The sequence below is a fragment of the Rhagoletis zephyria genome, unplaced genomic scaffold (genome assembly GCF_001687245.7).
Source record: "Rhagoletis zephyria isolate East Lansing unplaced genomic scaffold, Rhagoletis_zephyria_1.1 Rzeph_scaffold_00179, whole genome shotgun sequence".
In the NCBI taxonomy this organism is placed as follows: domain Eukaryota; kingdom Metazoa; phylum Arthropoda; class Insecta; order Diptera; family Tephritidae; genus Rhagoletis; species Rhagoletis zephyria.
In genome coordinates this window covers 166,922-190,574 of record NW_016157263.1, presented here as the reverse complement: position 1 = coordinate 190,574, position 23,653 = coordinate 166,922, and the positions used below count along the sequence as shown (strand labels likewise).

Below are 23,653 nucleotides of genomic sequence, written 5' to 3'. Positions count from 1 at the left end.
GAAGTTGTTTAAGCCAAATTCATTTTAAAGTAGTTGAAAATACATGCAGGAAAAGTCAATTGACTGCTTCCTAGGACATCGCCATGTTAAATAAATGAGTTCGTTGCAGGTAAAATAACGAGAATTTCAATTAGTTGTCATTGAAAATAAAGTAGTTTATAAATTACTTTTAAATTAATTCAATTTACTGCAGGGTTATTACTTTATTCAACCAATATAAAAGAAGTTAACTATAATTCGCTAATATAGCGCATTTCGGTTACGAAATTGCGTGGCCATTAAAGAGGTAAAATTTCAAATCATAATTTGTATTACAAAATGCTTACGTCCTCAGTATTTTGTATTATATACCAGATTTGTATTAACTGCCTCGTCTCCGCGCCACTGACTTTTACAAGCGTACCCCATTTTCTTCTTGGCATGGGGTAGCACGGTTCCAGGACAACATGAACATTAAAAAAAAATAGTTTGCGGTAATATTTTGAAAATAACGCCAATCAATAAGATTCAGCTCAAATCTCAGAATTGGTAATTCCAAATTAAACGTTATTTTTAAGTGTTTGCAAATAATGAAACTGGCCCACTTTTCAACTACTTTTCAAGAACTATAAAGCAGGCCTATATAGAATGATGGATTTTAGGCGTTTTTCCGGAATGGCATTTGACTGATCCTACTAATAAAAGTAAAAGTGGGTCAGTTTTATCATTTGCAAACATTTACAAATCGATGGCTGAGTGGAAGAAAGACCTATCTCGGCAGCTAGTATGAAAACGCCCTATCTCAGAAAAATTTCAACATCGTTCTATCTCAGAAAACTTTTCAAGAACGCTCCACTTCAGAATTTGATTGGAAAACACCCTATCTCAGAATTTTGTTGAATAACGTCCTATCCCAGCTGCCGATTCAAAAACGCCCTATCTCAACTTATTTTCATTGTATTTTCATTTGAGATAGGGTGCTTTTGAACCGAGTTCGGAGATAGGGCGTTCTTCAACAAAATTCTGAGATAGGGTGTTTTCCAATCAAATTCTGAAGTGGGGCGTTCTTGAAAAGTTTTCTAAGATAGGGCGTTTTCGAACCGGCTGCGATATAGGTCGATCTTCCACTCAGCCATCGAAATAAAGTTGAGTAATATCCATGACTCCAGTTTGGACTTTTACGAAGGATAATGACCTTACGCCCCCGCAGGAGCCAGGCCGGACTGGCTTATGGAGGAAAAACTTGGAATTTGTAATGTCCAATTCAGAGATTTGACCTTAATCTTAAACTTTTTTTAAATGTGCACGTTGTCCTGGAAGCGTGGTACCCCATCCCAAGAGCAAGATCGGGGAAGCTTGAAGAAGTCAGGGGCGTGAAGATGAGGCAGTAAATAAAACTCTGGATTATAATATAAAATACTGAGGAAGTAAGTACATTTTTAATATAAATTATGGTTTCAAATTTTGCCTCTTTAATAGCCACGAATTCTATTTAGCCGAATGCGTGACCGAGGCATTTTAGATGGATAGTCAGTTATTCAGTTAAAGAGACTTATCAGCGAATCATATTTGACCTTTTTATATTGGTTGAATAATGTAATAAGTAAGACAAAATGTTAATATAAAATTTGTTTGATAAAGTATCTGCATCCCGATTTTTTAACGGATTTGGCTTTGGTGTACAGGTGCGCTAAGTGGCTGGGCATATCTGTAAATGCGCATACTGGATAAATTCACGCCTCCAAATCATGTTGTGCTAAGTCAGAATCAGTGATCGGACTTCTACCACATTGTGGTAGATCTGCCACTTTTTTGAGCATCTACCACATCTACCACTCAAGGTCTGAAATCTACAACATATTCGCGTTTTTGAGTAGTTTTATTTTTGCTTGACATAACTTTCATAATTTTACACGATATGGTAACAAGAATGATATAATACAAGATTCCGCATTCACGGCGACGACGAAATTTCTCAAGTAAAAGTAAACAAAGCCGAATGGGAGGATAAAATAAACTGTAAAATAGTAAATTTTCTCAGTAATCAATTGTTCGACAGGAAACGCCCTTTATTGTGTTAAATTGTAAAATATATGATTTATAAAAAGAATTAATAGCGAAAATGTTAAAAACCGGCGATTTTTGTGAAAGTATTAGCAAATTTAAGTGCATCTAAGGTTTCTGAGGCGTTGTTTACTTTTACTTGAGAATTATCAAAATCGGCAAATCCCAATTAGCTGTTTCTGGAACGTGCCACATTTGTTCGCTACTTCGTGATGTGATAAAAAGAAAAGCTGGCAGCACTCCGCAAGGTTGCATAAATCTCTTAAAATATGTTCAAAAAATATCTTAATATTGTAGGAACTGCTTTACACTGTGAAGGAAAAAAATTTTTAAAACTCAACGCAATTTTTAGCATCTTCAATCTTGCACTTTATTATACTAAAATTAAATTTTTTTAGAGTCTTATTAAAAAGTTTGCCATTTAGGTGAAACCTTGCAGAAGTTTTTTAATTTTTGTACAAAGTTTGATCCAAACCCAGAGATCTATCACATTTTTTTTTTAATCTTCAACATTTTTTCCCAGATTCTACCACACAGAATTTTTTTAAAGTCCGATCACTGGTCTGAATATGTCTAAAGTTACTTGGCATGGTTTGGTTTGGAGGCGTCGATATGTATGTATGTATGTTTAGTTAAATTAAAACTTAAAAATAATGTTTCTGTATTTTTAATTCCTTATATGCAACTTATTTTGTAGATGGCAAAGATGAACATCGGAAGGGATTGTTAACAATGAAAATGGCAGAAGGCGCTAAACTTCAGATGTGTTATCTTCTCCATCATCTTTATGATATACAACTTAGGCATCGAGTTGAAAGTATCATATCCTTTTCCCATGATTTTGTTGGTGATTTGCAAGCAGATCAACTTAGACGGTATATTGAAATAAAACAATCAGATCTGCCTAGTGCTGTTGCTGCTAAAAAAACTAAAGAATTCCGTTGCCCGCCTAGAGAACAGATGAATCAAATATTGTGTTTTAAGAATCTCGAATCAGATGATCAGGAAAATTGCACCTGTGGTTTGGACTTAAGGAGCAGGTTGTATGACTTTCATGATAGCCTCATGAAAAAGGTGTCCCTTAATGCTTTACAAGAGCCCGATGAAGTCGACAGCAACGCCATTGAGGAAGTAAAAACAGGACCAATTACGAAGATTTATAACTTTATAAATACAGTAAAAGAACTCGAAGAAGGACCAAAGGAAGTTGAAGAACCAGAAAAGAAAACTCCCGAGGAGGTTTTCCGCAAAGTGTTAATAAAAACTATTGTTAGCTGGGCTGAAGAATCACAAATAGAAAATCCAAAGCTTGTAAGAGAGATGTTCAGCTTATTGGTCCGTCAATATGACACCGTTGGCGAGCTGGTTCGAGCCCTTGGTAAAACTTATGTCATCAACAACAGAGCTAGGGATGATGTGGCGGAAATGTGGGTAGGCTTAAGCCAAATTCGTGCTTTGCTTCCAGTACAAATGAGTCAAGAAGAGGAAGAACTTATGAGGAAGCGACTTTGGAAATTAGTAAATAATGCGACCTTCTTTCAACATCCTGACCTTATACGAATATTAAGGATTCATGAGAACGTAATGGCTGTTATGATGAATACGTTGGGACGCCGGGCACAGGCACAAAGTGACGCTCCATCACAAACCGAAGGTGTAGAAGGAGCGCCACCAAAAGAAAAAGACACCTCTCATGAAATGGTTGTTGGTTGCTGTCGTTTTCTATGTTATTTTTGTAGAACAGGCCGTCAGAATCAAAAGGCCATGTTTGATCACTTCGATTTTCTATTGGACAATGCCAATATTTTGTTGGCACGGCCCAGCTTGCGGGGTTCCACTCCTTTAGATGTGGCATATTCAAGTTTGATGGAGAACACAGAATTGGCTCTAGCACTTAGAGAACATTATTTAGAGAAAATCGCAGTTTATCTGTCCAGATGCGGATTGCAGAGCAATTCGGAGTTGGTGGAAAAGGGGTATCCAGATCTGGGATGGGATCCGGTAGAAGGAGAACGTTATCTGGACTTCCTTCGTTATTGTGTATGGGTGAATGGCGAAAGTGTTGAGGAGAACGCAAACCTTGTCATTCGTCTTCTTATCCGACGTCCAGAATGCTTAGGGCCGGCTCTAAGAGGAGAAGGGGAAGGTCTATTTCGCGCAATAGTCGAAGCAAATCGCATGTCCGAACGCATTGCGGATAGATGCAATATGCAAGATGAGGCAGAGGGCACAATTGCTGGCTTAAATTTCACACATCCATTGCCAGAAGGAGATGAAGATGAAGACTATATTGATACAGGCGCAGCGATTCTTAACTTTTATTGTACACTTGTGGATCTTCTTGGCAGATGTGCACCCGATGCTTCCGTTATTGAGCAGGGTAAAAACGAATCACTGAGGGCTAGAGCTATTTTGAGATCTCTGGTGCCACTGGAGGACCTTCAAGGTGTCTTAAGTTTAAAATTTACACTGACGCAAACGGCGCCAGGAGAAGAAAAACCCAAGTCTGATATGCCATCAGGACTTCTGCCGAACAATAAACAGAGCATAGTTCTGTTCCTGGAGCGAGTTTACGGTATTGAAAATCAAGACCTATTTTACCGTTTGCTAGAAGATGCTTTTCTTCCCGATTTACGAACCGCCACTATTCTTGATAAGAGTGATGGTTCTGAAAGTGACATGGCCCTTTCGATGAACCGGTATATCGGCAACTCAATACTGCCTCTACTCATAAAACATTCAAAGTTTTACAATGAGGCCGAGAATTATGCCAGCCTCTTGGATGCAACGTTGCACACTGTGTATAGATTATCTAAGAACCGTATGCTCACGAAGGGCCAGAGAGAGGCAGTTTCAGATTTCTTGGTAGCCCTTACATCCCAGATGCAACCTGCTATGTTACTGAAACTTTTGCGCAAGTTGACGGTGGATGTTTCCAAATTATCCGAGTACACAACTGTAGCGTTAAGAGTATGTTACCTCTGATTCTAGTTACAAAAATACTGTGATCAAACTGAAAATATTTTATGCAAAAAGGTGGACACCAAGAGCGTAAGCTTGCTATTTGTAACTAATTTCAAAAAAGAGGAGGGAGTTATATATTCTTCGTATGTTTTTTTTTATAAGATAACTTTGGACCACGTGAATTATTTTCCACACATTTTTATATCGGAAGGAGAGACCTGACCCAATAAAATTTCGTTACATTCCGATCATTGGATCATGAATAAACTAAATGTAGTGCTAAATTGTTATACAAACATTGAAGCCGGTAGTGTTTTTTGGTTATTTGCGCCATACCATAGCCATAACCATAGCATTTAAATGTTCCGTTAAAACGCGCAGCTCTCTAACGATTATTGGTGCCGTACTATATATAACGCCAGAGCCACAACCAGGGATGCCGTTTGGATCTAAAGAGATCCAATTGGATACATTTTTAGACGAATTTTTGCTGGATAATTATTTTTTCCGGTCAGTATAAAGGTGGTTACTTTTTTAAATAGGCCAAAATTTCATATTTCCTATAAAGTTTTTTTCGTTCAAAAATTGATTTTCATTAAAGATGGTAGAAAGCATTACGTTTTCTAAACGTATAAAGAATCGCTACTTAAGCGTGAAATTAAAGCATTTTATTTTTTGTGAACGAAGCAATGAACATATGAAGAGATCTCACCAAAATAGGTATAAGCGCAATTGCTTTAATTAGCTTAAAATGATGCTTTATGCAAGATCTTAATATACAAATCGTCGTTTAAAGTACAAAACCGCGAATCAACGAAATGCAAAACCGCGTATCAAGATAATGCAAAACCGCGTATGTGACGTTGCATAAATTATTTTCTAGAGAGTAAAAACACTTATATTTCAAAATGGTTCTCTTTTTTATAAAGCAATCGCATTTCTGGCTAGTATATTTCAGGACGAATGGATAAGGATTGAGCCAAGAGCTTGTGTGAGCAAATCCAATTTTTGGCAGCAAATGTCAGTTACGCGGTTTTGCAGAATGACGATACGCGGTTTTGTACTTTAAACGACGATATATATAAAGTAAATTATACTCTTTCTGTAGTAATCTCTTTCATATCACATATTTTCATTTGTTAATTTAAAAAGAAAGAAGATTTCAATGTAGTTTAAAAAACTAAATTTGATTTATTTAAGGAAACTTTTATGAATTTTACTGAAAAGACTTTAAATACACTCTAAAAAATTTTTGTTTATTTGCGCATATTGATAGAGGTAACCAGTTTCCTCTTTTAATGTGTGCAAATTTGCACGCCTTGTAATAAAATTAATCATTGCCTGTTTACTTTTACATAACGAATTTGTCGCAAGAGCAAAATTACACATAAAATGTTTAAAATAAAGTAATGTTTATTATTAGTAGGAAATGTATTTGTATTTTGAAAATTTTTGCAATTTTAAACATTCTATATTTGTGTATTTATGTGTATATTTTAAAGATCTCAAGTTCAAAATCAAATACTGAACAACCTATACGTATATTTATACAGATTCTTGTTGAAAAATAGATACTTTTCAGTAGTAGTTTTACATGCTCTTTTTAGAGTGTACTTGCTATTTATTATATGAGTAGTCCACTTGCAAAGTGCGCTATGTAAAATTTCTTCCATTTTTAGTGTTTGGAGGATAACGTGCCAGTATTTATAGTAGTTTCATGTCCACTAACAACACAGTGCAAAATCTTTTTTATATTCTGAAAAAATAGCATCAAATGTTAACTCTTCTTCCAAAAGTCGCTATCACACTTATTTATAAACTTTCAAAACTATACATCTTCTGATGAACTTAGAAAACTGCTTTAGGTCGTATAGACTGTTAATGTTATCTTATGTCATGTTATTTTATGTTACAATTTTAAAAGGCTCTTATTTATCCAAATTTTCAGGTAATAATGGAAAAGATTCAATTTAAATGATACTTGTTGTCGTAGTCGTTTTTTCAAATTTACGGCTTTCTATTATAAAATCACATAACGCTGTTTGCAAGTGGACTACTCATATTTAATTTGCAAAATACTTATGCACAAAAAATGTACTTTATAAATTGAAATTACAAATATTTGATTTTTTGCACATGTATTCCAAGTCCTTAGGATGGGTTAAATTATGTATTTTTTATGAAAATGTTTGGTTTTCTTACAAATTATGAGATGTATATGTGAAAAAAGAAAATTGGATACATTTGGATACATTTTTGACTTGGTCAGGGATACATTTTCTTGAGACGGCGCGGCAACACTGGCCACAACCATAGCCGTAGGTATCTATTTATGGCTAAGGCGTTAAGGTGCCATACTCTAATTTGGCCTTAAATAGCGGAAGCATAAGAGTTAAAAGTTTTTCGAATAAAGTTGATTCATATCACCAAATGGATGAAAAATACATAAGTATTTATTGCGCCGTTTATAAGAGCTATTTATTTTCCAATTTTTAATTTTTACATTGTCCATTTTTACTTTATGGGAGAAATGTTTTTTCCGGTTCGGAAAGAGTTATAAGCGAAATAATAACTAATTGCTCAATATCGCTAGCTTAGAGCGCAAAGTCGCTAAGTCCAAATTTTTTGTGAAAACTCATATTTTCAAATAGAGAGCAAGTGAAATACAAAATGCATCGTTTTCAAAATTAAATTTTAAAGTATAGTTAAATCATTAATTAAATTTAAATACAGAAATTTCTATGGAATGTTCTGTACAGTGTTGCCGAAAGCTTTCGCTGGAAAATCGTCACTTTACCCTAAAAAAATCGTCATTTTGGCGAAAAAATCGTCAAATTTTTTTTTATTATATTTTTTTAACAAAATAAAAAATACAAAGGAATTACATACAATGAAATGTATGCATAAAAATAAGCAATTGCGTCGTCTTAAAATTGCATACCTTTAACTTAAATTTATTTGAATAAATTGAGTAAAAGGTCTGAAATTTTAAGAAAAAGCATTTGCTTAAATTTTATGCAGGGACCGAAAATAACTGTATGTAAAAAATTTTAAACTAAAAAATCATTATGAGAAAGCTGTCACACACATACATATATTTTTAAATGCCAAAATGCTTAATTGTATTAGCTTTTTTCAAATTCGTTTTGATTGTAAATTTTGACCCAAAAGCTAAGAAGTAGCAGTTATTTTTTAACCCATACAATTCAATTCAACTTAATGTGTTATTTTATGACTTTTATTTTTTGAACCAGAAATAAAAGTCCTATTATGACAGATATTTTTTCGGCTTTTCGGAATAGTTATACTTGGACTTTTATTTTTCTGTCCTAAAATAAAAGTCCATATATGACAGAAAATTTAATTATCCTTGAAAAAAGTCACCTTAAGACTTCTATGTGTAGGAAAACAAAATAAAACTTCTTTATTTTAATTTCTGTTTTAAAATATTTTCTGTAGAGTTTTAGGCTAGTGGAGCAGCCTATAGTCTTCTGGCCAATTCATTGTGCATGCCAAATTCTGTGCCTAGTTTGATTTTTGTTTTTCCACAAATAAAAATAACAATAATAAAACCAAATTAATTATTTTCGATGTGTCATTTTTTTGGTAACCAAATTATGTTACATATTATGTATAAACGTGTTTACAATGGCGTGTTTACTTTTAAAAACATAATTTTCCCAAATTGTCTGCTGATAAATTTGTTCTCAAATCACTTAAAACCAGGGACGTGAACCGGTTTTGAACCGGAAAACCGCTTTTTTCTATTAATTAACTGAACCATTAACCGAAACGAAGTTTTCCACAAATGTTTGATCCGAACCGAAAACCGAACCACTTTCTATAAAGGTTTAAAGGTTCGTTTCAATCAATTTTCAATAGATAAATGCACCCGTTTTTTTTCTTTTTGTTAAACATAGTAATACCTACCATGTTTGTTTACAATGTGACAATATATAATGTAAAGGCAACCCATCTCATTTGACAGACACTTGACCCTTAATTTTGCGCATTGTTGCACTTGACACTGGACACTTATAAACTTGCGCGTTATTTTTTTGTTTTTCGAACCGTTGAACCGAACCGAAAACCGAACCACTTTCTATAAAGGTTTAAAGGTTCGTTTCAATCAATTTTCAATAGATAAATGCACCCGCTTTTTTTTCTTTTTGTTAAACATAGTAATACCTACCATGTTTGTTTACAATGTGACAATATATAATGTAAAGGCAACCCATCTCATTTGACAGACACTTGACCCTTAATTTTGCGCATTGTTGCACTTGACACTGGACACTTATAAACTTGCGCGTTATTTTTTTGTTTTTCGAACCGTTGAACCGAACCGAAACCCGGTTCAAAGACCAAAAAACCGCTTTGACCAAAAGTGCAAAAACGGTTCGAACCGCTGAATCGAACCGACCAAATTTTTCATCCGGTTCACGTCCCTGCTTAAAACCATATATGAGACATTCTTTTTCATATTGAACACCAAATTTTGTGTCACACTTTCGATTGGCTTCAAATTTGCTTATGGGTTCTATACAAGAAATAAGCTAACACGTGTTCGAGGAACTTTTTGTACCCGAGCGCACTTGTGCACAAGGGTATTATAACTTTGTTGTAGCAAAACGAATCGAGATAGATACAGACAAATGTATACATAAATGATCAGAATGAAAAGAGAAATCGATTAAGCGGTGACTGTCTGTCCGTCCTCCCGCCTGTAGACACGATAGCTCAAGTAAAAATTGAGATATCTTAACGAAACTTGGTACGTGCACTTCTTTCGGGCGTAGGACGGATGGTATTGAAAATGGGCAAAAGCTGACAATAACCACGCCTACCTCCCAAATATCGGTAATTTTCAGAAATACGAAAACTGCGATATTTTAGTAACTACTGAAGATTATTCACTCAAAATTGATATTTACAATAATTTTTAGACGAAAAATAAGAATATTATAAATTTTTGGAAAATGGGCGTGGCCACGATTTTAAAATCGGAAAGCTTATTTATTCAAAATTAATGCTTTCAACAATTCTTTACCAAGAAATGTATTTGGCTCCTCCGAAAAATATGAAATTTGGAGTTGTGTCGATATTGCAGAGGACCATCTATATGTACATATACCTAGAATGAAATGAATATTACACCGTGCGACAGTCAATTTCGAATTCNTCGAATAGAAAAAAAAAAGTTATAGCCGCTTTTGTGGGTAAAGGACTGAGTAACGCTAGAATGTATTTAATAGATTTAAATTTAAGTTGCTCTTTTTACTGACCAATGACATGCTAAGTAGTANAAAAAAAAGTTATAGCCGCTTTTGTGGGTAAAGGACTGAGACACGCTAGAATGTATTTAATAGATTTAAATTGAATTTGCTCTTGTTACCGTCAAATGACATGCTAAATAGTACAAAGGTACATAATTACTTGCTCTTGACATTATTTTATGTTACTTACCGGAATTAGTGAAAGTGGATTTTGTGAAATTGGACCCTTCGAACATTGTGTTATTAATACTATGACAGAGAATAAAACNTTTAATTTCTATTACAATTTCTTCCATTTCTATTACAATTTATTCAAAATGCACTAACACATTTAACCAAAAACACTAATACACTAACCAAAAACACACCTACAGCCTGCCAAATACACACCTACAGCCTGCCAAATACACACCTACAGCCTGCCAGGAAAAATGGTAAGAAGAGTTACTTTACTTATGAAACTGTACGATGTTTTAGTTTTTCTCTCTGACGTCAGGAGACGTATTATTTAATAAAAAAATTATTCAAAAGATGCGGTGCACTGTAAAATAACAATATGGGTATCAATTAAAAGGAAAAATTCTGTAGAATAGAATTAAAAAATTTAATTTTTGGGTGCACCAGGACGAATAAATATTGAAAATGAACTTTTAAAACTTTATCCTTGAATATCCAAGGGAATTCCCAATATAAATTTTTGAAAAAAATATATGTCCTCAAATTTCGTCCTTCTAACTTTATTAGTTTTAGGAAAAAAAATATTACACTTCTCTTTATAAGATATTGATAGTTACAATTGACATACATGAAGAAATGGAATCATTATTATGGAACCATGTATGCGCTCTAAAAGAACAATCTGACCGTATGATATACCTACGGTTTAAATACTTTAATTGTTTTGTATACAAGGGCGTAGCCAGCCTTTCATCTAGGGGGCAGGAGTTTACATAGAGGGAAAACATGTTTTTAAATATATATTTCTTGTGTATACAGGGTGTCCTAGAAGTAACCTGCCAAACTTGAGGAGAAGGCAGGTGGGGTGGTGAGCTCCCTGATAAGCAAAAATTTTTCAGGTAAAAGTGTCACCGTTTTTGAAATATTTAAATTTTTTTGAATTAAAAAAAAGTCGTGCCTTTTCATGTATTTTCTTTAACTGCATCTACAAACAAGGCTATACTTGGTAAATTTTTTATGTAAAATACTTTCAGATAGTTGCTTCTCCATACTCAAATGCAATGTAGTTAAAATATATTAAGGAACCATTATAAAATTAGGACTATATTGAGATTTTTAACTTTTTGATATTTTCTTCCCCAAATTTGACCATCTCTGGTGAAAAAAAATGTACTGAGCTATAACTTTACATTACATAAAAAAATTGCTCATTTAATAAATATTTCAGAAAGGCGCCACTCTTACTATTTCGAATAGAAAAAAAAAAGTTATAGCCGCTTTTGTGGGTAAAGGACTGAGTAACGCTAGAATGTATTTAATAGATTTAAATTTAAGTTGCTCTTTTTACTGACCAATGACATGCTAAGTAGTACAAAGGTACATTATTACTTGCTCCTGACATTATTTTGTGTTACTTACCGGAAATAATGAAAGTGGATTTTGTGAAATTGGACCCTTCGAACATTGTGTTATTAATACTATGACAGAGAATAAAACAAAATACCATATTAAAAAATCTTTGCATATTTTTTACACCAGTTAGTACAAATTATGCCATATGGCATCATTCCAAAAAACACTTTAGAATCGCATTTTGGGAAAAAATTAAATTGAATGTTATTATTAAAGCCCGAATCTAAAAAGATGTACCGAAAGGGTTAAGAAAGTATAAGTTTTCTGGTAGCCTTTACAACGATACCGATTTTTTACGATTTATACACGAAGTATACAAATATGCTCACCAGGGAAAAGGAGGTTCAATCGTCTTTACAACGATACTTAATTCTTAAAAGTCGGTTAGTAATTTCTTTGTTTTTTTTTATATAAAAGGTATATTTTCCTTTTATGTGTTTTTTCTCAAATTTTTATGTACGAAGTATACAAATACGCATATCAGAAGAAATAAGATCTCATTGCGTTAGCAACGATATAAATTGTTTAAAAATCGGTTGGTAATTTGTTTGTATAAAATATTTATTTTATAAAAAGAAGGAATTTTTTCTTTTTAAATGTTTTATCTCTAATTTTTACATACAAAGTGTACAAGTATGCATATCAGAAGAGAAGAAGGGGGTCTAATCACGTTTACANACTTTAATTGTTTTGTATACAAGGGCGTAGCCAGCCTTTCATCTAGGGGGCAGGAGTTTACATAGAGGGAAAACATGTTTTTAAATATATATTTCTTGTGNGTACCAACTTTTTAAAAATCAGTTCAAAATTGTTTGAAATATAAGGTTTTATAGCACCTGTAATATAAGTTAGCAAAAAAAGTTATAAACCATTTAAATAAGAGCAAAAGGCGGTCTACGGCTGTATTTTTAGTTCCTTTAGTTATTCACATATAATAATAAAAGATAGTTTTTTACCAAAGATCCTATTTCGAACTTCGAAGGCCCATATCTCGATTTCCGAGGCTAAGTACAAAAAACGGGAAAATTACTTTTTTACCTATGACCGAATCTCTTAAAAAGAAATTGGTTTGATCCAATGCCCAACGGAGTGCTGTACAGTGTAATGATTCTAGTATCTTCATTTATGTATATTGTAACTATCAATATCTTATAAAGAGAAGTTTTTGTTATTTTATGGCCTTATAACAATTATATTCAACAATTTTTATTGAGCTTGAGGCCATTTTCTTTTAATGAAAACTTATTGTGGAAAAGCAAACATAATTTGAAAAAATGGTAGAAGTGATAGCTATTTTGGAAATCACCACATTTCCTCATCAGACTTCTTTCAGTAGGATTCGAACCGACGATCCCACGACATTCTGATTAGGAAATGTGGTGATTTCCGAAATAGCTATCACTTCTACCATTTTTCAAATTATTGTTGCTTTTCCACAATAAGTTTTCATTAAAAAAGCTGTCTCAAGCTCAATAAAAATTGTTGAATATAATTATTAAGAGAAGTGTAAATTTTTTTTATCTAAAACTAATAAAGTCAGAAGGACGAGATTCGAGGACGTGGTAGTTTACATATTAGTCCTTGACATATATTTTTTTCAAAAATAAATACTTTAAATTTCCAAGGATATTCAAGGATAAAATTTTAAAAAGACATTTTCAACATTTATTCGTCCTGTAGTATACTAGCAAATGACAGCTTGCTTCGCGGCGCCAAATAAAATCTTTTGCGTTGGCCAATTCAAAAATAGCGTTTAAAAGCAAAAGCAGTCTGTAAAGTTAACATTTTTAGTTTAAACTAAAACTAAACTGAAAAGCGGAATCTTCCTCACACATTTGCCAAGAAAAGTAGCGCTGTGATTCCATATGGAAAACTAGTCCCTTTCGATGTAATGCGTTTTACCTATGGTAGGGTTGCCAGACGTCCCGGTTTTAGACTATTTGACCCGGTGTCCCGGTCCAACTTAAAATGTCCCGGATTTCGTTTAAGTGTCCTGGTTTTCGATTTGATTGCACAAATTTTGAATAAAATTTCAAAAATAACTATACTGAGAGAAAAAAACGCGTTGTAATATTAAGAAAAATGTTATGAACTTGCTAAACACGTTAAAATGACATGCACAGGGTTTTACAATTATATTAAGCAAAAGCCAGAAGTGTTGAATTAAGTTCACAGCAACGAAAAAAGTTACTGATATTTTAATGTTACCTTGTACTAAATTTTTTTTTCTTTCATGAAACCTAGAGTTATGGGCTCGGAGACTCTTTCATCAGATCACAATTTCTAATCAGATCTTTTAGAAAAATTTTGAAAATGTAGCTTTTGAGCCAATTAGTAAAGTGAAAGTCTGAAGTTACTAGAAAATTTGGTTGATTTTTTGCAATTATTTATTTTTTGTTGACAGTGTCTTCCATATAAAAAAACTTGTCGAACATAGTTTGAATGGAAGAAACTCTCAGTAAAAACAATACCAAAAATCAACTAAATTTTTTTTTCAAAATTCATTTTCCAAAATTTTTTAACACTTTTTTATAAATTGTATTTTTATAAAGAACAAAAATGTGCATGCATTGTAAAAAATTCCTTGTGCTTTAGTTGTGATAACCCTGCAGTAAAATTTAGAGACAGTCTGACAAATTGCTATATCCGAACTACATATTTCAGAATTATCTCTGAACTGGTGCAAAACGGCTGCAGAACGGGACAGTTGAAGCTTTTGATGTGCTAGTTGCGCTCTGTGGAGAAGTAAATGCACAAATTCTCACTTCTCGTACAATACTAAAATAGCCCAGCGGGAAGACCTCCGACTGTAACATCGTTGGTCGCGAGTTCAAAACGTTGTGGAGGCAGTTGTGATTTTCAGATTTAATAAATTTAAATTTGTTGAGTGCCGCTTAAAAATTGAAGAGCAAATGATAAAATTTAATAAAAATTAAATAAAAGAATAAAAAAATTAAATAAAATGCAATCTGTAAGAGAACAGAAAAAATTTAAAAAATATCAAAAATCGAATAATCGAAATTTTTTCATAAAAAACTTATTGCAGATCTGTACAAAATGGAAACAGTTAAGAAAATAAAAAAATATTCAGTAATCTAGTTTTGAAATTTTTTCTCATAAAAAGCATTGCGTTGGGATAGATCGAGAACCAGTACCGCCTCTTAAAGAGCTAGTTCTGCGCTAGTTCCGAACTAGCGCGATTTACTGCAGGGAAGTTGTTTTGTTTTGTTGGTGTACGTTGTAATGATCTCATGATCTCATGTTTTTATGTTTTTGTTTATGTCTGTCAAAATAAAAGATTACCACATCTTTTCGGACGTAATTTTTGTCGAAACGAATGGGAAGGGAGTGAGAGGCCCTCCCTTAGGTGTCCCGGTTTGGCAACAGAGATATCTGGCAGCTCTAACCTATGGTCTTATTTCCACCTGTGAGATCTCTGCCAAGCGTGCGTAATATTCTTCGATCATCCTGCAACTTTAGCATTAGTCCGGTTACCATGTAAGCCAATAAAATTCCTTATACGGAAACTCAAGAGCACAGATGAGCGTTTTCAATTATAGAATGGTAAAGAATCCTCGCTGCCCCACAGGATGAAAAGTTCTCGCGTACATTGGCTAAATGAGTCGTGTGATCTCATGAATATCGTTCAAATGAAGCCATTGATATACCTATCGTGTTCCTTCTTGAACAGATGTGGTCGAATCTTTCCTTGTCAATTCGCCACTTTTAGAATTCGTCTTAATATTTATGAATTGATTTCTTTGAGTCTTACTGCTGTAATAACGGCCACCTCGAGCAACTTCGTCAATCGGAGGTAAGTAGAAGCAAGATCACGCTTACACAGTCTTACGGTCTTTATATGCATACTTAAACGCATCCTTGATTTAGCCGTCTGAAAAGTAAATTCGTCTAAGATAAACAAACCCCGTGGGGGTTTCTATATATTTCGGGTGCAGCGTCATCCATTGGGTCCCTTTTCTGCAAAACCTTTGCTTGTCATGAAATGAATACGAATTATGAATTCCAATCAGATTTTATAAAAAATACGGATTTTGTAAATATCTAAACTCCAGCGGGTCCATTTTTAGCAAAGGAATTTTTCATCATACAGGTAGTCACGCTGCGAATTTGAACGAAATCTGTTAGTAAATACGACTTTTATAAATTACTCTACTTCAGCGCCACCAGGGTATTTTCTAGTAGCCCATAATAGGACCTCCGACAATTTGACTGGGCTCTATTTAGTGGTTTTTGAGTTTAGTCCGAAAAACGAAAATGGCTATCATTTTATGTATGTAATCTTCCTTATCCTGAGTTTCGCCCGAAAAAAATTCACGCGAAAATTTTGATTCCCCCCATAGTAAATACATGGAAACCAAAAGCGAAAAGTGAACCGGTTCAGGGAAGATGAAACTCATGATAATAGGCCTTATCATGAGTTTGATTTTCCCCGAACCGGTTCACTTTTCACGTTTGATTTCCATGTATTTATTATGGTCTGAATACAAATTTTCAGGTGAAATTTTTTCGGGCGAAACTCAGGATAAGGCAGAATGAGTTTCGAATGAAAAAAAAATCATCATGAAAGTAATAAACGTTTAGAATGTGTATTAACAAAATAGGTTCATAAATACGGCTTTTATAAATAACTCGACTCCCGAGCCATCCAGCGGGTCTATTTTTGGTAAACTTGTTTGCCATGATGGCTGGTAGCTTACATTTTGAATTTAAAAGAAATCGGTTCATAAATACAACTTTTATAAATAACTCGCCTACTGCGCCACCTAGCGGCTCCGTTTTTGGTAAACGTATTTTCCATTATTCTGAATCTATACCTTTTGAATTTGAAAGAAATCGGTTCATAAATACGACTTTTATAAATAACTCGACTCCCGAGCCATCCAGCGGGTCTATTTTTGGTAAACTTGTTTGCCATGATGGCTGGTAGCTTACATTTTGAATTTAAAAGAAATCGGTTCATAAATACGACTTTTATAAATAACTCGACTCCCGAGCCATCCAGCGGGTCTATTTTTGGTAAACTTGTTTGCCATGATGGCTGGTAGCTTACATTTTGAATTTAAAAGAAATCGGTTCATAAATACGATTTTTATAAATAACTCAACCCCACCGCTACCTACCGAGTTCTCTGATAGCCTATAATAGGACCATATATGCAAGGTATAACCTCTGAAAATTTGACTGAAATCTATGCAGTAGTTTTTGAGATAACTCCAAACAACGAAAACGGCTATTATTATATATATAGTTTGATTTTTTCGTGTGTTTTCAAAATTTTTGGTTTTTGTCGCACAGTGTTATCAATATAAAAACATGAACTCTCCGTAGACTGTTCCACTAGCCTAAAACTTCACAGCAAACATATTAAAACAGAAATTAAAATAAAGGACTTTTATTATATTTTCCTACAAATAAAAGTCTTAAGATGACTTGTTTCAACGATAATTATCGTTAATTAATTATAATTAAATTTTCTGTCATATGTGCACTTTTATTTTAGGACAGAAAAATAAAAGTATAACTGTTACGAAAAGCAGAAAGAATAACTGTCACAAAAAATACTTTTATTTCTGGTTAAAAAAGTAAAAGTCATAAAATCGATATTTAATAAATTCTAAATCCGCTTGCTGCCGAAAGGCATAACGCATACGAGTAAGTATCATTCCATAAATTTTCTGTTAGAATTTACTTTTTTAGGAAAAAAGCTACGAATCCGCGGTTGATAAACATATACATATATGTATATATAGAGAACCGCATTAAAAAAAACGATTTGACTCAACACATATTTCTTTCAAGCGTTTATACCGGTGTAACTTTAGCGCACTCGCTGAAACCGTATACAAAAGTAAACACACTTTTTTATTTTTATTCGAAATTTCTTTAATAATTAATTTGCGCGGTGGGCCGAAATGGAAGCGAACAAGAATTCAAATTTGTTATAAGAATGATTCAAATTTAAAACGGGCTGTATAAAGAAAACCAGCCTTTTTTACTTTGCGTCAAATGAATGATGTGTTTATACCCGTTTTCTAATCGAAAAGAGAATAAAAAAGTTGAAAGCTGAAAGTTGGTTTATGACTCCGTTTTGAATCACAGCGAACTGGGTCAAAGCGCTTTATGTAACGGTATAAGTAAAGTAATAGTTTACTAGACTAAAAAAAAATAAAACTGAAAAGGACGTTCACAGTTGATACAAGTAATTTTTAGCAAAAAAAAACCGACTTCAACTCTCATATAAAAAAAATATATATATATATATATATATATATATCTCATGATCCACTGATCGGATCTTAACCAGATAAGTATGGGACCATCTCTGAGACACTACCTTTCCGATGCAAAAATTATCGAAATCGGTTGACGCGGTCCAAAGTTATGCTGTAACATACATAAAAAAAACAAATATTCCGAAAAACTGATAACCTCCTCCTTTTTTGGAAGTCGGTTAAAAACTAACGAGTGTAAACCAGCAATATCCCAAAACTACCAAAATGGATGTGAACATTAGCATTTATTAGCTGATAAATAATTTTTACTGAACAAATTCCCTCTCCTACTTTTCTGTATCTTTCAAATCAGTGTCAGCAATGCAAATTAACGATTTGGTTACAATTTAAATTTAATATAACTAAAAGTATGGTTGTAGAACAAAACTAGATAAATGCATGGTTGTATTTTGGATTACGTTTATCTGTAACACATTTTTTACATACATTCATATTTAATTTAGTGGAAGACTAAAATACAAAATCGTCATTACGTGGAAAAATCGTATTTTAATAGTTTTTCATGCTTCAATTCAATGAAAGGCAAATTTGCTAAGTCCAAAAGAATTACAGGAAATTCGATAGGGTCAAAATCATTTCAAATATTTTAATCAACATCGAATCCTTCTGATTCGTATGGAGTTTTGCTTTGCTTTAAACATGCACAATGTTGTATTCAAAGGTTTGCAAAATACTTGGGAAATGGTTATGCGAATTTTTATCATCCTTATTAAAATGGACTTAGCAACTTTCCACTTTGCCCAGGCTAAACTAGTTCTACCTACATGCGATAGGATAAACCGGTAAAGCCCGGACGAAACTGGGTGAATGGCCCCAGTAGCAACAACCAATTAAGCCTAGGCTTACGTAAATATTTACCAGGATTATTTAAGACAGCTTTTAATCATTATTTTATGATTTTTGCTTTTTTCGCTAAGAGATAGTAATTAGTATTGAGTTTCATTTTTTTGCTCAATGGAAATAATTCTATTTTTTCGATTAAAAATAATTATTATTTTATGGTTTTTATTTTTACGCTCGGAGATATTAACACTGTGCTACACAAAAAATATGCTGGTGTTCTCATATAGAAGTTATGTTTTTTTTTATAATCCGTGGGATATGACTATACTTATAGTTTTTCTCCATCACTTCGTTTACTACTTTTTTACTAAAAAATATAAAAGAAACTTTGGTACTTGCAAGTTACAATTTCAAGAATTTATAACTTTGTCAGTTTTTGGGGTCCAATTAAAAATTTGTTACCTTTCTAATAAAGAAAAAAGTTTAAAAATCGGCTGAAGAAGGGCCTAGTATTGCTATTTTAATTGAAAAAAAAACTAAAATTTTCAAAAAACTGTAATTTTCTTCGCGCTCTAATTTGATCGTGAGGCCATAAAAAATTTATAAAAAAGTATATAAAATCCGCTTTCCAAAAGTCGCAAGTAAATTAAAACCTAATAAAAAGTGGCTTAGTAATGCTTTATTTAGTGATAATAAGTATAACGGCGTTTTTCTTTTTTTCTAGAAATACTTTCATTTTGTTTGTTTTTTTTTTCATTTTAGTACCATTTTTGATTATGTACGTACATATGTATATGTATACATACATATAAACTAGCTATAGCATATGGCGCTGCTTCTATATTTGCTATTTTTTTACTTGATCTTACAAAACTCTTCCTAGGGTCATCGGAGTGCTCTATTTGCACCGGGTTTAAGTGACTTTCTATCATCTATATCCCCTTCTGAACTTCCAGCATCAGAATATATTCTGATATATATTTATTGCAATGATGTCAATGCATTGTTTGAAAAATTTGGATATAACCATATCCCATATATATACATATATAGATTAGCGTCTATTCATCGATGGTTCAACAAACAGTAAAATTAAAACGTTTATTACATTATTGCATACTATAATCTTATTTTATTTATAAGGTTTGAAGGCAATGCTTTTACACAGTCCCATTGGCTTACGCTACTGGCTTCAAAGAATCTTGTGACAGTAAGGCTGAATTATTAAATGCCATAGATCAGAGCTTCTTAAAGTGTGTTCCGCGGAACTCAAGGGTTCTGTAGGAAAGTCACCGGGGTTCCGTGAAATTAATTTTGGTATGAATAAGCACGGTGGTCACGGAAACAAAAGTTCTATAAACAGCTTGACCCAGACGCAATTATCTATTTTCAAAAATACATATGTACTCGTAGTTGGTATGATTGCCATACTGAGTGCCATACCTACATAATAGCGTTGAGCTTGCGCGTGCCAGTTTTTTTTTTTTTTTCTAACCGGTATGTGTTGTTGGCCGCTGTAGCCAAAGGGTTACATACAACTTTCTACAAGGAACGCGACGAATTGCCAAATGAAATGTGAAATGTCATAACTGGGCACTTGGTAAATCACCTGAAATCTTTATGAGATTATTTTTCGGATGGTAGTAGTAGGTAGGTAGGTTGTCGCGGTCGTCTATAAGACACACTTAGGCTCAGGGCCCATTGTGATGCCGCATGTTGGGTCAGCAACTCCCGATCCCTCCTAAAACAATTTTGAACTTTGAACGAATTTTAGAAGATCCCTGATTTCGACGCATCTAAGGTCCTCCAAGTTGTCGAAGAATTGCCTACCGAGAGTGGAGAGTCTTCGTCTAGATAGAGCAGGGCATTGGCACAACAGGTGGAGAATCGTTTCCTCCTCTTCTTCATCTTGACAACTTCTACAGAAGTCATGTGAGCGTAGGCCAAGTCGATAGGCGTGCTTGCCAATTAGGCAGTGTCCTGTTATGACGGATACTAATAATCTAATATTGGACTTATTTAGACTCAGTAGTAGGCCAGTGCGGTTGGCGCTGAGCACCGGCCATAATTGTTTGGCAGTTTTGCAGGTGATTTCGTCCTGCCACCTTTCGTTCGCTACTTTAGTGAGCCTCTCGGAGATAAGTAGCTTACAAGTTTGCAAGGGTATTCCTATTTCGTCATTTATATCCTCAAAAGGAAGTTTCGTGCCAAGTCGCGCCAGTTCGTCGGCCTTACAATTCCCCTCTATGCCGCAGTGTCCCGGAACCCATATTACCTTTGGGCGAAATGACTCAGCCATCTCGTTAAGAGATGCGCGGCATTTCATGGCTACCATGGAGGTTGTCGACTGCTTCGTGAGGGACTTTATTGCCGCCTGGCTGTCAGTGAAGATGTAGATATCAACTTGGGGTATCATATCACACTTTACCAGTTTCGTGGCCCTGTCGATTGCCATCAGTTCAGCCTGAAAAACGCTACAGTGGTCCGGGAGACGAAAGCTGAGGGAGATTCCCAGGTGATGGGAATATACACCTCCTCCAACCCTACCCTCGAGCTTTGAGCCATCTGTGTATACATGGATGGACTCTCCACTACTTACAACGTCATGCTTCCACTCTTCCCTTGAGGGTAGGAGGGTCGCGAACGCTGTAGCGGGTGCAGGTTCCGGAAGTGCATAGTCCACCAATCCGGGTAGCCCCGGAACCTCCGTTAATATTCTACCGTGACCATAACTGGTATTTGACCACTTATTTAGAATATTCATTCGAATTGCCGCGCCACTTGCGACTTGTTTGGCATGTAGGTCCACCGGAAGAAAATTCAGTAGGGCATACAGTGCCTTGGATGGTGTTGTTCTCATCGCACCAGTTATGAGTGTGGACGCAAGCCTTTGAACCTTGTCCATTTTTTTGAAGTTTACCCCTTTCCCAAGGGCGTTCCACCATACCACTATACCGTGATAGAGAATTGGCCTAACCACCGCCGTGTATAGCCAGTGTATTATTTTGGGTTCCATCCCCCATTTTTTCCCTATTGCTCTGCTGCAGGAATATAGTGCCACTGTTGCTTTGCGCACTCTATCTGCAACGTTGGGCCCCCAGTTTAGTTTCCTATCTACTATGAGACCTAGATATTTGGTCTCTTCCTTTATTGCGAGGGTGTTGCCCTCTAGAGTTATGTTCCCGAGATCAGGTATCTAGTGCTTCCTGGTGAACAGCACAAGGTCTGTTTTTTCAGGATTCACTCCCAGTCCTCGCCTGTTACACCACAGGGATAGTTTGTTGAGGGATCTTTGGATCAGATCTGTCAATGTTGAGAGATGTTTACCCGAGATAGCTATTACAATATCGTCGGCGTATGCAATTATCTGACCGCCAATGTCTTCAAGTTCCCGAAGAAGGCTGTCTACTGCTATATTCCACAGGAGCGGTGATATTACTCCCCCCTGGGGTGTACCCCTGACGGGGAACCTTTTTATTACTGATTCACCTAATCCTGCGCTTATTTCTCGGCCGATTAACATTCGTTCAATAAATGAGGTTAGTGAATTGCTTACTCCCAGATTTATCAGAGATGAGATAATCGCTGCAGGAGATACATTGTTGAAAGCACCCTCGATGTCCAGGAAGGCCGCGAGGGTGTATTCTTTGTAATAAAGTGATCTTTCAATTGTGTGCACTAAAGAATGGAGTGCTGTTTCGACTGATCTCCCTTTGTTGTAGGCATGCTGGGCTGCCGAAAGTTTGCTGCCCACCTTGTCTCTAATGTGCCCATCTATTAGTCTCTCTAGAGATTTCAACAGGAAAGACGACAGACTAATTGGTCTGAAGTCTTTTGGTCTCGTGTGTGTAGTTTTCCCTGCCTTGGGAATGAAAACTACTCTTACCTCCTCCCATTTGTGGGGTATATAATTCATTCGTAACACTGCTTCAAAGACTGGTACGAGTATGGGTGCAATCATTCCTGCTGTATGCTGTAGGTCAGCGGGAATAATGCCGTCTGGTCCCGGAGATTTAAACGGTTGGAAGCTGCTAATAGCATGCTTTATGTTCTCCTCGGTTATGATATTCGCTGGAATGTCATCATGGTTGCCTATGATTCGGGTATTTGTGACTCTACTGTGGAGGCAACCCGGAAAGTGCGTCTGTGGTAGTAGTAATATCGGTTTGGTACAAAATCCATTTACGAAGCATATCATCTTTTGTCACAACGTACTCTGTCAACAAGGGGATTCAGCTTACATTTATACAAAAAACAGATTCAGTTCGAAATTGGATGCTACCCCAGAACTGCGCATACAGCTTTCAGACATTATATCGAACTACTATTTTATACAATAATTACTAAATAACTGTGAAACAATTACATTCTTCACATTAAAATTTAAAGTATGTATACTATTTCTAGTAAAAGTTTTTAATCATATTTAAACTGCTCTGCCTTTGATTTTTAGTAATTTGGTGTAGGGTTCCATAAAATGAAATTTGGTTAGTAAGGGTTCCATCATCTTAAAAGTTTAAGAACCCCTGCCATAGATTACAAAATTCACAAGGGGCTAATTGTAGCAGATTTCAAACACAGTACTTCAGGGTGGTAGCACAAAATATCAATGCTATTTTTGTGAATGGCACAGTCGGGCAACTAGCCTGCACTACGTTCAAAAAGATTGGGTTCCACGTACGT

The 23,653-nt window shown here is 34.7% G+C and overlaps 1 protein-coding gene across 1 annotated transcript in view; it reads left to right on the top strand.

The window, feature by feature from the left end:
- The window catches only part of RyR (Ryanodine receptor), a 407,955-nt gene that overhangs the window by 228,711 nt on the left and 155,591 nt on the right, over nucleotides 1-23,653 (top strand). Inside the window, exon 15 of the mRNA XM_017608916.1 lies at nucleotides 2,741-5,013. Coding sequence (XP_017464405.1) covers nucleotides 2,741-5,013 — 2,273 coding nt within the window. The remainder of the gene's footprint in view (nucleotides 1-2,740; nucleotides 5,014-23,653) is intronic.